Source organism: Contarinia nasturtii, unplaced genomic scaffold (genome assembly GCF_009176525.2).
Source record: "Contarinia nasturtii isolate CC-2019 unplaced genomic scaffold, AAFC_CNas_1.1 Cnas_scaffold_1240, whole genome shotgun sequence".
Lineage (NCBI taxonomy): Eukaryota > Metazoa > Arthropoda > Insecta > Diptera > Cecidomyiidae > Contarinia > Contarinia nasturtii.
Genome location: NW_022198581.1, coordinates 769,233 through 785,031, shown reverse-complemented (window position 1 = coordinate 785,031; position 15,799 = coordinate 769,233). Strand labels below are relative to the sequence as shown.

Below are 15,799 nucleotides of genomic sequence, written 5' to 3'. Positions count from 1 at the left end.
TGTTTTCTCTATGTGCCTTTGAAATGGCACGGACGCAGAAGTCTGCACCTTTGCGTATATGTATAAAGAATGAAAGTGTAGCTATATATGTGTATGTGTGCGAAATTAGTTGTACGTCTGAATACAAGTGAACAGTATCATCATTGAATACGCAAAGGTGCAGACTATTGTGATGGTGCCATTTGAAAGGCACAACGAGGAGAACACGGGTTTTTTCGTCTACCTGATGAGTTGCATCTTTCTTACCACTGTATGTGAGAGCATTACCTATAAATTTTCACACAATTCAATTTTCATTCTACCACGTATTTGTCTATTTTCTCTATATGACTCAAAAACATTTCCACAAAAAAAAACACACCCGAATCATTCGTTTGCCGAACCTGTTATGTACATTGTACCATAAACACACACAATATGTACAATTACCTGTGAACTGGATGAGGGGGTGAAAAAAAATCAACACTTTTTTCGGTGTTTTTCACCTTTTCGTATTGTGTCTTCTTCATCGGATATTCAAGTTCTTAACTTTGGACCATGATAGATGTTTTATTAGTAAAAAAGTACACTCTATACTACAATAAATTCAATTGACTCTTTTGCTACATTTTTGGTCGGGCCACTAAAATGGAACTGGCTAGATAGAAATATTTGTAAATAGCGACTCTTTGGTAGATTTAATTTTTTAAATATTTATTGAGGGCGAAACAAAGTGTTTAATCTCTAAAGAGTTGTCTGTACAAATCGCAATGATCGTTTTAGTCCTTTTTTGGTATTTCTGGGTCGAAATTCATTCTTTATTCATCGATAAATGTTATAAAATTAAACTTTACCAAATAAATAGCGGATACCAATTTATCTGAGATATCTATCTAGCCACTGTCTACTGAAATACATTTGTTTGTTTTTTTCCTTGAATTTCTTTATTGTTAAATTTTGGTTAAGTAATAATTGTTGCAAAAATGACTTTTGAATAATTTTGGTCGGTTCGCAAACTTCATTGTAAAAAAAATCATTTAATCATTTTATTACTAAGAAAAAGCTGCATTGAAGAAAAAGTTAAGATAATAATGTAATATTATTATTTTTACACATCGATAAATAATTCGTCCAATAAAATTGTTTTCAATAGAAATTCAATCAAAATAAATACTTAATATACTAGAATATCGTGATAAAATGTGACAACTCATGCATTTTCCTAATAAATCAGATAAAAAGAGTGCCGAGCTTATAAACATAGTAAAGCCTAAACGAAAGTAAATGGTAAAACGCTTTATTTGTTGTTTTTTTTTTCAGGTAAATTTTTCTTCATAAATAATCTGTGTCAATAAATTTTATTTTATTACGTTCACCTGTTACATCGCCCCCTCGTTGCATAAATCACAATTGAGAATATCATTTTGGAGAAGAAAAAAATTAAAAACAATGATGAATCACATGAAAATAATTCAATGAAATATATGGCGTACGTCCGCTTGTTATCGTTATAGAAATAAACGTATCGCATCGATGATGTCGGTAGCAAATGAATTTGCATAACTTCCGACTATGAAACATTGGTACGCGTCGTCTTTTTCTATTTCTGATTCATGGCTTTTTTGTGTGAATGTTTACATTAGTAAAGCAAACACATGACTATCACAATTGAATGATGACGATTTATGTGAATAAAAACAAGAGAAAAAAAAAACGAAAAACCAAAGTCAATTTTCAACAATTCAGATAAAAGTAATTACAAGACCTGTAAATCGGTTTTCACGATAACCATAAACCAATCTGTGAAAGATACAAAACGATTCGAAAAGAAACGGAAATTTCGATCGTGCACCAAATAAATCAGAGTGCTTGTACGTAGACAGAATTATAAGAATTTATAAAGAGACTTTTCGCGTTCGAATTTTTTTGGTGATTCAGCATACATACTTCACCAGATTTTTTATTTGTCGTTTTGCCAAATCAAAAGAGATTGGATTCCTTCACCTGAATGTTCATCGTTTGCATATGCCTGGTTGCTATTTAAAAACATTTTGTGTGTAGTGTGTGTTATATTGAATGTTACAAAAACAATGTAATGAAACCATTTTATTTGTTATTATTTTTACTCATGCTGTGAACTCACCGGTAGTTTTATTTGAAACGAAAGCAATGATTTTAAAAACAAAGGCACCCTTTTTGGCGAAGAGTGGTGAGCCTTAAATAAAATTAAAGCAAAAACGAAACAAATATACGACCCAAAACTTAATCAATTTTAATTTAATGCTACACACGTCAACTAAAGCACATACGCACAATCGCGGTACTATGCTCCAAACAAATCTTGTTGAACAAAAAATGTACGCACAACGTCATTGTCTATCGTTGATTCGGTTGTTTTTTTCGCTGTTCTTGCATAACATTTCTTTATTCGGTCATGTTGGAGTCCTTACTTAATCTATATCCGATTCTTTTCGGTGTAGTCCATGCATACATATGCGAAACAATGTATTATTGAATTGTACCATTATATACGTCGACTGTATACGGTGGAATTTCCATGTATTTTCCTAGTTTTGATTTTGCCTCTGATTTCTTTCAATCATTCAATTAGATATCAATTTAATCAATTGTGTACATACTAAAGCCAGACGAATCCGACGTATAAATCGAGCAATCAAATTTGGGAAGCATTGCGCGTCCGTGAATAATCCTTCGATCCGTCTTTTAATTGGAATACAATAGCAACATCAGGTATAGTATAAGCCTTTTGTTGGATGCAGATATTTGGACTGTATTCAATTCCAACCAATGATCGAATATTGAAGCACTGTTGAACGCTGTACAACGTCGAATATGGATTAAACAAACATTAGACAATTTGCAATTGGAATGTTTTCTTTTTTCTATATACTGTGCGATGGATTTTCGTATATCTTTTTTTCTCATTTCACGAGTGCAGTTAAACCAATTCTGTGAAAATAGACAAAATCAACGTTATGGCTAATTTTCGAATGGAAAAAAAAAGAAATCAAAAATAAAACTGGAACACATGATGCTATAATTGAATCAATGTGAATATTTGAATACCATGGAGCCAATCGGTTACCATAAATACGATATTTCTCCAAACATTACTGCGATTGAATTGCACATAATGACCGTCACCAAAATCACATTCAAATAAAATTGTTTCGCCTTGAATATGACACGCGATGCGAATGTTACGTATCGCACTTCAAATGGAAACTTTAATTAGAACTTTTGGGCCGAACATATTTAATATGGGTAGTTTTATCTGTTTCATATAAAACATAATATTGACTCAAGTAGACTTATCTTAGAACTTACAACAGATTATCAAATTTCATTTCAATTTATATAGGTTGAAAATTATTATATACAAGGAAAATGGTAATTTTATTTTCATATTTTGTAATGAAACCCACAATTATTCCGCCAAATTAGGGTGCATGACATTGTAATTTAAATAGTTCGTTGTTGAGTTTGAATCAAGGGGTCTCAGGCGGACAATAAAATCGATCCGAGTCCGACCGAAACCAAAACTATTTTCCTGAAACCCGAAAAAACAAAAATCGAGAAATTCAGGATTTGTTTAATTTTCGTGATTTTTTGTACTTGGATTAAAAATGAATCTAGCTTTTATCAAATCAAAAACACTAAAAATTGAACATTTTGAAGTATAAGAAAAAGAATTATTTTATTTTTTCTGTTTTTCATAATATTTTCTAAGTGATTTGTATAAAAATACACGGTTTGATGTAACACACCGAATGATAATGGTAGAAAGTCCGAACACCTGAAGTATCAGCACCGATCTTCACCATCGGCCTCGAGTGGTTGTCAATCAAGCATTCAGGTCGAGACTCCGTTGAAACCTCTAATTTGAATATATAATTGATTTGCTACCACTTATTGGTTATAATTGCCGTTTTCGAATCTAATTTGTATTAATTGTAACATTCGTTATGATTATATAATAATAACCAATTTATAATCAAAAACAACTCTGACCATACGCTACTGCTATCAATCGTATCAAAATCATAAATTCAAATACGACAACGCACATCTACTTCTTATCTCCACCCCCTCCCCCCCCTCTCTCTCCTTTACCATATCATCTCCAATCAACAAACATTAACATTTATCGTTAACATCGAAAATTGTGTGTGATACAAACAAAATATTATCATTCAATATAATTGAACAACAAATTAGGTAGTTATTAGGTATTATTAGGCAGCGATTTTTTTTCTTTCCAAATCTTTCATCGTTGTTTAAAATACCAAACAAAATAAGCCCACAGTTCCCGTATTCTTTCTCAATATGTGATTATGAAAATCCAATCATAAGATGATTTGCTCGTGCTGTAATAATATTGAATGAAAAACCAATATCGTCTACATTGCAATCAACCATTTTAATGATGGTTCAAATGGGTCAAAACTTTCGACAATATGTAAAGACATTAAAAGTTTATTGGATTTTCTCTCTCTTCCTCTTTCTGTCGGGTCCGTTCACTGAGTTTCTAAAGCTCCTGTGATTTTCTTTATCGGTTTAATGACCGTGCCTCATGTAACCACTTGTGCATTAGTTGGTATATGTTAAAGTGGCCACAAAATTACTAGTAGCCATTCTTTTGTTTCTATTCTCTTTGTGTATCTTGTTTGAATACGTATTACATGTTTGATATTGCATCACTTCAATGATATTCACGATGAAAAACAGGATTATGGCATCAATAACCAAAACTAACACCGAACGTGTTCGCAATGTGATAGTCAGAATAACTAATGATACCCAATTCAATGTGGATACATATGGGTGGATGGTACACTTATACGTGTTATAGGCCTAATGTTGAACCGATGAATGTGTTTTGAATGCGATGCTTCCCAAAATTTAATATAGTTCATCGTACATTGAATGCCATCAAAAACATGGTCACATACATGGTTCGCATTATGTTTCACGACACTCACAACCGAATAATCCACGAATTTGTTATTTTGAACGAATTCGATTCAAGTTATTTGGTGTATTGCATGTAGTTTATTTGTTTAAACAAATTTTCAAAAATGGCATTTTTTTTTCTCTCGATATTCGTTCGTGTCATAGTGTACATATTGCACAATCTTGAACTCACGTTCGCTCAAAACCACATTCTCATTGTGTATGAGAATGAGAAACGCATACTTGTCTATCATTCGTATTTACATTAATGAAGTTGACAGCATTTTGTGAAGAAAACATTTTACATACAAAGTACAGCAAAACCATTTGATAGAGGAATTAAATTGAGCCAAAAAAAGTTTCACTAAACCCAGATTACGGCTATTTTTCTCGAACTGAGGAAATAAATGCTGATTTGTTGACAGTGGAAAATACATTTTCATGCATTTTTTTTTTAACCAAAAAATGAAAAGTTTCATGCATTTTTATAAATATAAATGGATTGAAGGGTAATTTTACAAAGTGCAGGTTGTAACTATACATTTAGAAAACGCTCTTCTATAAGCAGCTCCATCGTTTCGAGCGACAGTTCATCTTCAAATTAAAGTTAACTAACTCATAGTGATGCAATTTCACAGATATGGTAAAGTTTGTGTATTCTATTGATAATTTTAGCTGAGGTTTTACTGTAGATGGATAATCGTGTTGGTGTACATTGCATACTATACTTATCACATAAGTTGATGTAGCATCGTCGAGAGGTTATAAACTACCAATTCTAACTGAAATATGTATAATCTCATCTAATAAATTTGATCGAAAAAGGGCCGGCCCACGCAACCGCTTGTCTTTTCTTATTACTTATTAATGATATGAAGTGAAATATGAAAAATGACAGTGTTGAAAAATATTTGTTGTGTATGATGACTTTTTTCAACTTAAATTGTATGTGATAAAACAGCGTATTTCAAATAAAAGTATTTTCAAATTAGTTTCTCGTTTAATTCGTGATATTGTGTTCCAGAATTAGCAATAGATTTCAGATAATGAATTGGCGCCAAATGATATGATAATCACAGATATGATTTTTTTTATTTGATGTTCTTTCTTATCAAACAACAATATGATACCATTATTGTGTAATAGTTATTTTATTGATAATATTTGAGAGCCTTGCCATTCAAATGTCGTCTTGCTAATAAGCTCAAATGATACGTGTCGATGAGAATTGAAGTGGGAATAGACAAAACCGCATTACAAACCGCGCTGTTCCCAATTTTATTCTCGTCTACACACGTACATGTTTTCTTTACATTTTCATATGTATACACAACCGGAGGTTGGTGGTTGCTCAAGAATGTCATATTATTCAAGCTTTTGGTGTGAATGCTAATTCTGATTTCAATTCAACACTTTTCACAATACCAACAAAAACATTCGAATTCAGAAAAAAAAAACGCCAAAATCTTACGCACTGTACGTGAGGCTCAGGATAGTATTTATCATGTACGTTTTTTCAATGCGTATTCGGGATTTTGGGCCAATTTATTAAAAAAAAGTCAATCAGAATCACATTGTTATTTTGCACTTACAAATCCCATTCCATATGTCGCTTTTTTACTTTATAATCTACACCTTTTTTCTTGTTCTGGCAGTTTTTTCGTTTTTATATTTACTTGTGTTTCAGTGATTCCTGAACAATATTTTTTTTAAAGATTTATTGCAGGGAATACCGCTAGATAAATTTTCCAACACTCAATAAATGTAAAAAAAGTATCAAATTACGTGAAATCGCATATTTGATCTTCTTGAGTGTGTCACCAACACCAAATTCCATGTTCCTCGGACGTTTCGATTTATTTCATCAATTATTCATATGGATCCATCAAAGGTAAAAGAAATTATTACGCAGAATCGATTTTCGATTCGTTAAGAACTGCGATTTTTATTTTATTTTAAGGAATCTATGTGAATCTCGTCCTTGTGGAAATATATGGAGCTACTTAACTGAATAAATCCTTTCAAAAACTGTTTCATCCCATTTCGGATGGTTTATACACAATCTACCTAAAATTTATGTCGATTCTAACGTGATCACAATAAAAACAAGACACGTATATCACATAGAACATTATTGTAAGACAGCTTCTTACTTCAAACTTTATTTTTGACGAAAAGACGAAATAAAATGGTAGCGCGTAAAATCATGCATAAAAAGTTATTTTTTTTTTCTCTTATTTTCATAACACCGTTTGCATAGCACGAGCCTAAAAGTGTCTTTTACATGTATTTATATGCAAACGTCATTCTCTGAACTTTAGAAGAATCCCCCTACACTAATGTAAGAGGAACTAGAAGAAATGGTGAGGAACTAGAAGAAATGGTTTGTGCATTGGATAAATTTCCACTATTGTATATTAAATAAGACATGAACTACCACACATTTTCATTAGTTCGATGTTTATAGGATAGATACAGCGCCATTCAATGTCTGACAACTATACTTGTCCTATGACCGTTTGTAAGTTATTAAAGCAATTTCTATCTGCCCTAATTCACAAATTTTCAGTAAATATACGAGATTAGTGTATTTAGATGTTTTTTTTTTTCGATTTTTTTCACATAAAACTGTCTGGTGAGAAACTCTGATCAAAATATACATATTGCGCTTCCATTACAGTGAAATCATTCACTCAAACTGTCCGTCCTAATAAAATAAAAGACATCCACTTAAATGGTCGAAAGACAATCCATGTGTGCGTGGGAATATGATATCACATTCAATGGCTGGTTCAGTACAATAGCTTATAAAAAGGAGATTCCAAAAACCACTTACCTATAACATTCAATGTGTATTGTAACGACATTTTTGGTTCGGCCGAAATTTGGCATTCGTAGATACCAGCGTCTCGCAGTTGTGGATATTTTATTTGGAGCGTCCATAACGTGGAGTTTTGTGGTCGTTGAACCTGTGTGACACGATGTGCAAAGAATAAGAAAAATGTGTGAACAAAAAGAACATAAAAAAAAGGATTTGAAAAAAAGAATTCAGAACAATCCCCTTTTTTCCATTATTTATCACACAATGATATTACAATACATCAAATGGATGACAAAATAAAAACGAGCAAATTATGTCGCCAATTTATTGCTATAGACACACTCAATGACAAAAAAGAAAACAGATCGACCACAAAATGATGAATGGAAATGGTTGTTATACTTATTAATAAGAATATATGGAATTATGGTTTGGAGGAACCATTTAGGTATTTCCTAGGGGGTAGACACGCAATCCAAAAGAACAAATCTATACGAAAAAAATAAATCTCTTTAAATTATTGCGAGTAAATCATAAATATTTCAAATCATTTTGAATTTTTTCGAATCATTTCAAATCAACGCTTGACAGTTCGTGTGACGCTTTACAGTGAAGTTGACTATCGATGTTTGCATGCATGTTATATCAAAAAAAATATCAAGTTAAAGAATAAAAATACAAGGAGATTTAATATTTTCGAAATGTGTTTTAACTATAAACGAAATATACTTGATTTTTTTAATTAAAAAAAGGTTTTTGCTTGCTTAAAAAAAAAAACAAATATTGATATAGAATTTTATGCTTTTTTTAGTATTGTAAAGTCACTTGTCAATTAGATTCAAATCATTCAAATCACAAATGAATTACAACGAATCATTTGAATCATGTCCACCCCCTTGGGTATTTCTCATTCAAACGATTTCATGTTTAGATTCAATTAAACTGTGCCACGAGCCCTTGTAAATGAACAACAAACATAACTGTTAAACATTAAGAGTCGTAGAATAAATCAATTCCAACATGTTTTTTATAAGTCTGAATTGACTATGTTATTAACAACTGCATGTTCGAACAATTTCAGATTTTTTTTTTAATTTAGAAAATTTCTGCTTTCTCTGCGTCAACAAATTTGCGGGAAAAAATCATGTGTACGTCATCGAATTGTTTGTAGCAATAATCAATTGGCATTCATTTCAAAAGCCCCACATTTTTTATACACAAAATATTACTTAATGGAAATTTGATGATTCGTAATAAAAACGAATCGAAATTCGTTTCTGATTTGTGAATCATTTGCTTTATGTACCTGAAATCGTTGGTCAGATGTGTAGACGGCTGTACCTGCAGTTAAGATATGAAGGTCTCTCGCTCTTATCCAGCTCACCTGAAATGGTATGGTAGAATAAGGGGAAAAATCGCATTATTTTGAGTACTTCACTCTGGCAACGATGATGAAAACATCGAAATCATTCATAAATTTTTATCAAAGATAAATACATTCGCTTGTGGTTATTTCTTATTTATAAATCTCTTTCGGTCTCTTTTGATGGTAATTGGAAACTTTCCATAAGAAAATGATGCATTTTGATGTACATAAATCTCGGCAAAATGATATTTAATTATGTTTAATGTTCTTATCAAGACGTGCAAGTAATTAAGACGATGGAGATTTGTAGCCGAACATGATTATAATCTAGCATAGTTCATCAAGGGAAAAAATAATAATTGCGTGTGCTGTATAATTGATGCGTCATCAGAAGATAATAGTTGAAATGAGATGTTTTGCTCTCTCCTCTGCGATGAATTAATTATGAATATACCGGACTCATTGTTCAACGTAGCTGCAATATCTATACCTGTAGTATATATTTGTAATGGTGTATATGTTTGTTAAGCTATCTACTTTAAATTAGATTTCATAATGAAATAATCTCTTTCATTTTTATTTGGTCACAGCTGAAATGTTGATTTTAAATGCGTTTTTTTATTGAAATGTTTAAAATACGTCAGAAATCGTTGCAACATTTTTATGGATACAAATGTGACATAAAATGATCAGTACTCATAAAAATGTGCTCCTATCAAAATTTCATTGAGATAAAACGGCTCAATATAATGGATTCTAACTTCCACATCATTATATCTAGAATTTCATGCGGTGACAGTCCAAAAATACCGATGTACACACTGCATTCTCATGGTTTTTTTTTGCTGAACTTTTTAACCGATGTATGTTATTGTATTTGTACGGCAATAAATTCACAATGTAATAAATTGAATACAACATCGTTGTGTCGCCATTTTTCTGTAATCACAATGTTTAGTTTGAAGTGATGTGGAAAAATGTGTTTATAATTCACATGTGAATATCGCATTCTTAATACTTCGTATTTTATTCGTCACTATTTTTGGTCATGGAATATGCAGAGTGTGCTTGCTGTGTGTGTATGTGTGAATTGTAAAGACAATGGTTTAGGGTTTTATAAAATGCATATATTTAAAATTGCTTGCGATTTTATGTATTTCGTTTTGCATAGTTTATTTCATTTAGATGGATCATAATAACAATTGATATTTATATTGGTTTTCCGTTAGTCTCACCCTCTCCATGCACATTTTTCTCATTCACATCAGCTGAGCATGTTTGAGTAAGTGATGCTCATTTACTGCTCACTTTCATTCTCTTTCTCTGCTCTCTCTTTCGCTTCCTTCAATCGCCTTTCGTGCCAGTTTTCAATTTACTCGAGTGACGATGAATTTTCTCATAAATATATTTCTCGTATGCTGTAATTTCAACCATTCAAACATTCCGATATGTATATATATATATTTTCGAATCCATCAAAAGGATGTTGTTCAACAGACTACCTGTACATCAGACTATTCATTTTTCCCATATGAACACCTGTGGTCTTACGTCATCTCATTCCTTATAAGACTTTTTTTACATTATTTAAATATGAGAAAAACTGTCATTTATTCGCACGGAAATATTTTGCGTTCTTTTAAAGAGCATATAACATAAAATCATTTTTTTCGAACCAATCGTTCCTAACATTTGAACTAGGGGCTTAATACGGCAAAAAAATTCACAGGAATTCACGTAAATTCACACTTTTGAATCGAGTGGTTATTGATGAGTTCGGTGAATTCGTGTGAATAGAATGAAATGTGTCAAAGTAATAAAGTGAGGTTATGATAACCGCAATATTTTTTAATTTATTATTTTTTCAATATTTCCGATTGTTTTCGATAGAAAATCGCTCAAAATTGAAAATAAAATTAATTTTTATTAAAAAAATATAAAAAACATTTGCAATTTTGTTACACAAAATATAAATATGGCAGTAATTGCCAACAGAAACTATTCACCACTATCTCACATATTTAAATGAACTCGCCGTAGAATTCACCGGAATTCATTCGTTTGCTGAAAAATTCAGTTAATTTGGATATTATTATAGAATTCAGTTGTTGAAAATTTTGAATTAAGCCCCTAGCATTTGAATTTCTGTTTGCTTACCACAGCTAAAGAAATTAAACTTATATACAAATAAAATATAAATAAATATACACTTGTAAAAATGATAATTTTCAATTTTTTTTCCTGGTTTATTTTTGAGATTTTATAAACATTTTTAAAATCTTCACCCGGAATAAATAAAGAAACCGTAACAGTCTATTGGGCTACAAAAAAAAATAACCAAAATCCCATTTAGCGCATCATTTGGAGAAAGTACCAAATGTCTTTTTAAATCTTTATGAAAAATGAATTTTGTCTTATCTATATGCGCGACTGTCAATTGCACCATTTAGTACTTGCATTGAGCTAGATTTGTCTTTTTTCCTGAAATAAATATGCACAACATCGTGTTGGTTTGAAAATTGATGCAAAATATGGAATAACAAAAGATTACCCGCTTTCTTTTTCTGTCAACGTTTGAAAACCCACAAAAGCAGGAACGGAGAAAAAGTGAGCATCGGTTGATAAAAACAACATAAAAACCGAAAGATTCGAGAGAATGTTGTTGGTGATGGAGGGATTTGTAAGTCAAAGCAAGAAAGAAATCGGACAAGTTTGCTTGCGCGAAAAACTATTGATGGATGCCAAAATGGAGGAGGGAAAAAGGGAGAATATATATTTTCAGAGGTGATAAAAAAGAATGTGTAAAGTCAATGGCAAGCTGTTGACAACGACGACAGAAAAAAATAGACGACTGTGTGAAAAGATGTGACAGCTAAAACTGAGTTGGACAGAGAGCCTTTGTGCTGCAATATAAGAAAAATAGCAGAGATTGAGAGAAGTCAATCACAACGAGAAGAATGATGAAAATAGAAAGAAAAAGCTGTGAAGAAAAACAAGGGGTTACAAAAAAACCGGCAATTTCGTGAGCAAAATATAAATTGAAGTGCCCTTTTTTTCACTCCAGTGTTGAATACATAATAATTCTTCAACCAATAATTTGCTCAAAGTGTGCTTTTGGCGTCTCTCCCAATAATTCTGAAGTTAGCCCCTTGAAGAAAAATGAAATGCATAAGCTATTAATGTGTATTCCGTTAGATGCTTCGGATCTTTCGGCTTGTTCACTGTGAATCCGAATCGCCGAAAACTAAAAAAAACATCGGCATCCACGTCTAGTGTGAAATAATAAAAAAAAATCAGTTTCTATAACTGCCTTGTTTATTGCGCGTACTCGCTACTCGTGCACACTTCTTCAATGGAACGATTGAAGGTACGTTAGTAGCATTTGCTTAACCAAGAATATTCTTTTGCAATTTTTTTCCTTCCTTATGCTTTTTCTTTAAATCTTTTTTCTTTGTTCTTTTTTTCCAGTGTAAAGCATACAAAACGAAATGTTTCGCATGAATGTTTGAATTTTCGTTGCTTTTTCGTGCACATAACATTCCATTTCAACAATTCAATTCGCTTTAGCAATATTTTCTGGCAAAGATTTCAAGCGCCAACTGCATAATTTGCCAAATATCAACATGACACACAGTTCAGACAACATCACATCGAAGAGATTCATACGAACAGAATGGGGCGGCAGACAGGCAGAGTGGTGCAAAGCATTAGGGAAAAAAGTCCAAAGTAAAAGTGGTTGAAATTGTGAGCAATGAGCATTGGATTTAAACGTATAAAAAAACTCCGAATAAGACTATAAGATATTTCATACTTTTTTTTTTTCAATTCTACTGTTAGCCGAACGAAACTTTTCAAGCACATTGTCATAGAATGAATGCGATAAAGTGAAAATGACATTTTGCTTGATGTATCATCAAGCTTTTAAATCGTTTTGTTTTTATCATGTATAGTAAACTTTTGTTTTTAAATTCCAAACACCAATTTACGCATTGTTCTTCATCGGAAAATTTAATTGGCAAACATTCTATTTTATGTGAAATGTGCTTTTTTCTGCTGATTTTACGGGAATCGAAATACATGGTCTAGTACATTGTTTATTGTTTTAAGTTCTATCATTGGGATCGTTCATTGTGGTTTATATACATCAAGCACTAATGCCAACTACCAAGTATCTTGGCAGTGTATATTTCTTTATATATATGTTAATATTTTAGACAGATGATGCGACACATTTAATGTGATGCTTTTTGGCTATTTTCACATTTTCGATGCCATTCACTTCTAATTTTCGAATCTGTTGGATGGTATTTTTTCAGTGGTTTGCCTCTAATCATTTCAGCAGAATGTTAAAGATATGACTCAATTTGAATGCTTAAACGTTTCTTGTGAATTTTTTCTCTTTCTCAATGGCACAATATCTTTTCCTTCTTCGTGATTCTTTTGCTTTAAGAATAATATGGTTTGTTTTCTCTCTTTCAATTTGATTCGTGGTAAAAAACAGCTACAGATGTGCATAAAGAAATGGAAAATCCAATCCAAATGGGTGAAACTGAATGATACTCGGGCGGAGATGTGTTTTCTAGGTTTTCAAAAAAACTTCATCAAGGACTCCTTCTCGGCCATTTCTTTCATTCACTAGATAGACTGGACTTTCGGTAAATTCTTTTGATTTGATAGCGTTTTCCTAGAAGAAAATTGCATTCGATCTTGATAGGATTTTTCATGAAATGCCTCAGGAGATTTGAAAAATACACCCCCTGGAACTGTTGACCCAAACCACGTACGATACTCAGGCGAAAACCATCTGTAAAATTCACTGTGAAGTGCACACTATTATGCTCTTTCAATGAACATGTGAGTTGTAAAATATAAACGAAACACATCAGAAAAGCTCATATAATAGTCCGCAATTAGTACGGTTTTTCAATTCGTGGCATTGGTCAAGAATGAACAAATAAGGCAGAACGAGAGCAAGTTGACCGAGACTCAATATGAATAACAGAACCATATTTCGCAATGAATTTTACTGCTGATTTTCGCCTGGGTACTACAATTGGCAATTATTCGTCAAATTTTTGAATAAACCGGAAAAATGCTCGACAGTGATGACAACAATACCAACAATGAGAAAACAAGAAATCGATTGGATTTCGTTGGTTTGCTGTTGTCTGGGGAAAAAAAATGCACATGAAAACAACGCACTTGTGAGTTTTAAGATGAGTTTTGAAGTAGTAAGAAACATCTGGTGGCATTTTATTTTCGGAATACAAATATCTTCTTCTTCTTTTTGTGCTTCTTGCAAACAAACATAACGATTTAAGATCTAATTTGCCAAGTTAGTGGAATTTGTTAGGAGCAACGAAGTTTCTTATTACGCGTTCGTTTTTACCATAAATCCGATTTTTTTTATTATTATCATTGAGTACAAGTTGATTCGCATTTACCTCGTATTTTGCAGTTATTTTCTGTGGTAATTTGAAAAGTGAAACAGATTTATTTCATTGATGGTGAAATGCATAAAAAGTACATGGCTCAAACGACGCTTGTTGAATAACGATAGTAGGTATTCTATAAATTTTATCACATACTCATTGAGTGAGATATTTTACATGATTTTAATAATTTGATAGTCAAAATATACATGAAACTGTGTATACGCGCATATATCATGTGTACAATAAAGTATTTTGCGCAATATATTTTAAATATCGTTCATATTGTGATTTGTAATTTGCTGTAAAATGCTGTACAAAATCATCGATTTCATATAAACTGCGTCAATGAGTATTTTTCGTAAGATATATAATATGAAAAGTTCGGTTTCCATGTTTTGCAGCCGTTGTTCATTTATTGCTGTTTACCATCATATCATCATCATGTGTCATCGATTTTCAATTAGATCAGACATTGTTTAAAATTAATGTCAATCGCGCCTCGCATATATCCACGCTGCAACGCCATTGAAAGCGAGGCGATAAATTCAGTGTACCGTTATTATCGTTGTCACCATTCAATCATTGTTGAGGAAACGTGATAAAGAGAGAGGGAGAGAGAGAGAGAGAGAACGTTAGGCGATTTCATATTATGCGTTAACAATTGTTGCTACTGCAGAATAATTATGCTTGATCATCAAGCTTTTAAGTTGTTTGTTTGTTTGCACCATGCAAAATTCAAACAAGTTGCAAGCTATAATATGTGAACACATTTTTTCCAGATTCATAATAAAAAATTTCAGATTTTTGTTTTTGGGAAATTGGATCGCAAAAATATCAGAGCATAAAATTACACTTCTGAAACAACTCGCAAACGAATTACAGAAGTGTTTTACTCAGGAGCCGTTCCTGAGTTCATATTAGTACACAGCTTGTGCAAATGACAGTAATCACAATAACACATACATAGGTTGATGCGGCCCCTAGAAAACGCGCTCTTACTGAGTGACGCATTTATTCTATTAAAAATACTGAGTACATCGAAGTCTCAATAATACAGCTCGTAATGCTCACTGCTCCTTCGGCTCTCCAGAGTGCTCATCCTCACATATGATGCTCCAAGAAATAGTCTCTGATTTAAAAAGCCAACGCAATATTTATGAACATCTAAGTGTGTTTTTGTTTACGGCATATGTATCATCTTCAAAACTGCTTATTTTACAAGAG

General features: G+C 32.1%; 1 protein-coding gene across 3 annotated transcripts in view; it reads right to left on the bottom strand.

Annotated features, from left to right (window-relative positions):
* The window catches only part of LOC116345054 (zwei Ig domain protein zig-8), a 107,688-nt gene that overhangs the window by 25,790 nt on the left and 66,099 nt on the right, over positions 1-15,799 (bottom strand). For all 3 annotated transcript variants that reach the window (XM_031774099.1, XM_031774097.1, XM_031774098.1), the window contains 2 exons: positions 9,081-9,158; positions 7,790-7,922 (listed from right to left, as the gene is read on the bottom strand). In XM_031774099.1, coding sequence (XP_031629959.1) covers positions 7,790-7,922; positions 9,081-9,158 — 211 coding nt within the window. The remainder of the gene's footprint in view (positions 1-7,789; positions 7,923-9,080; positions 9,159-15,799) is intronic.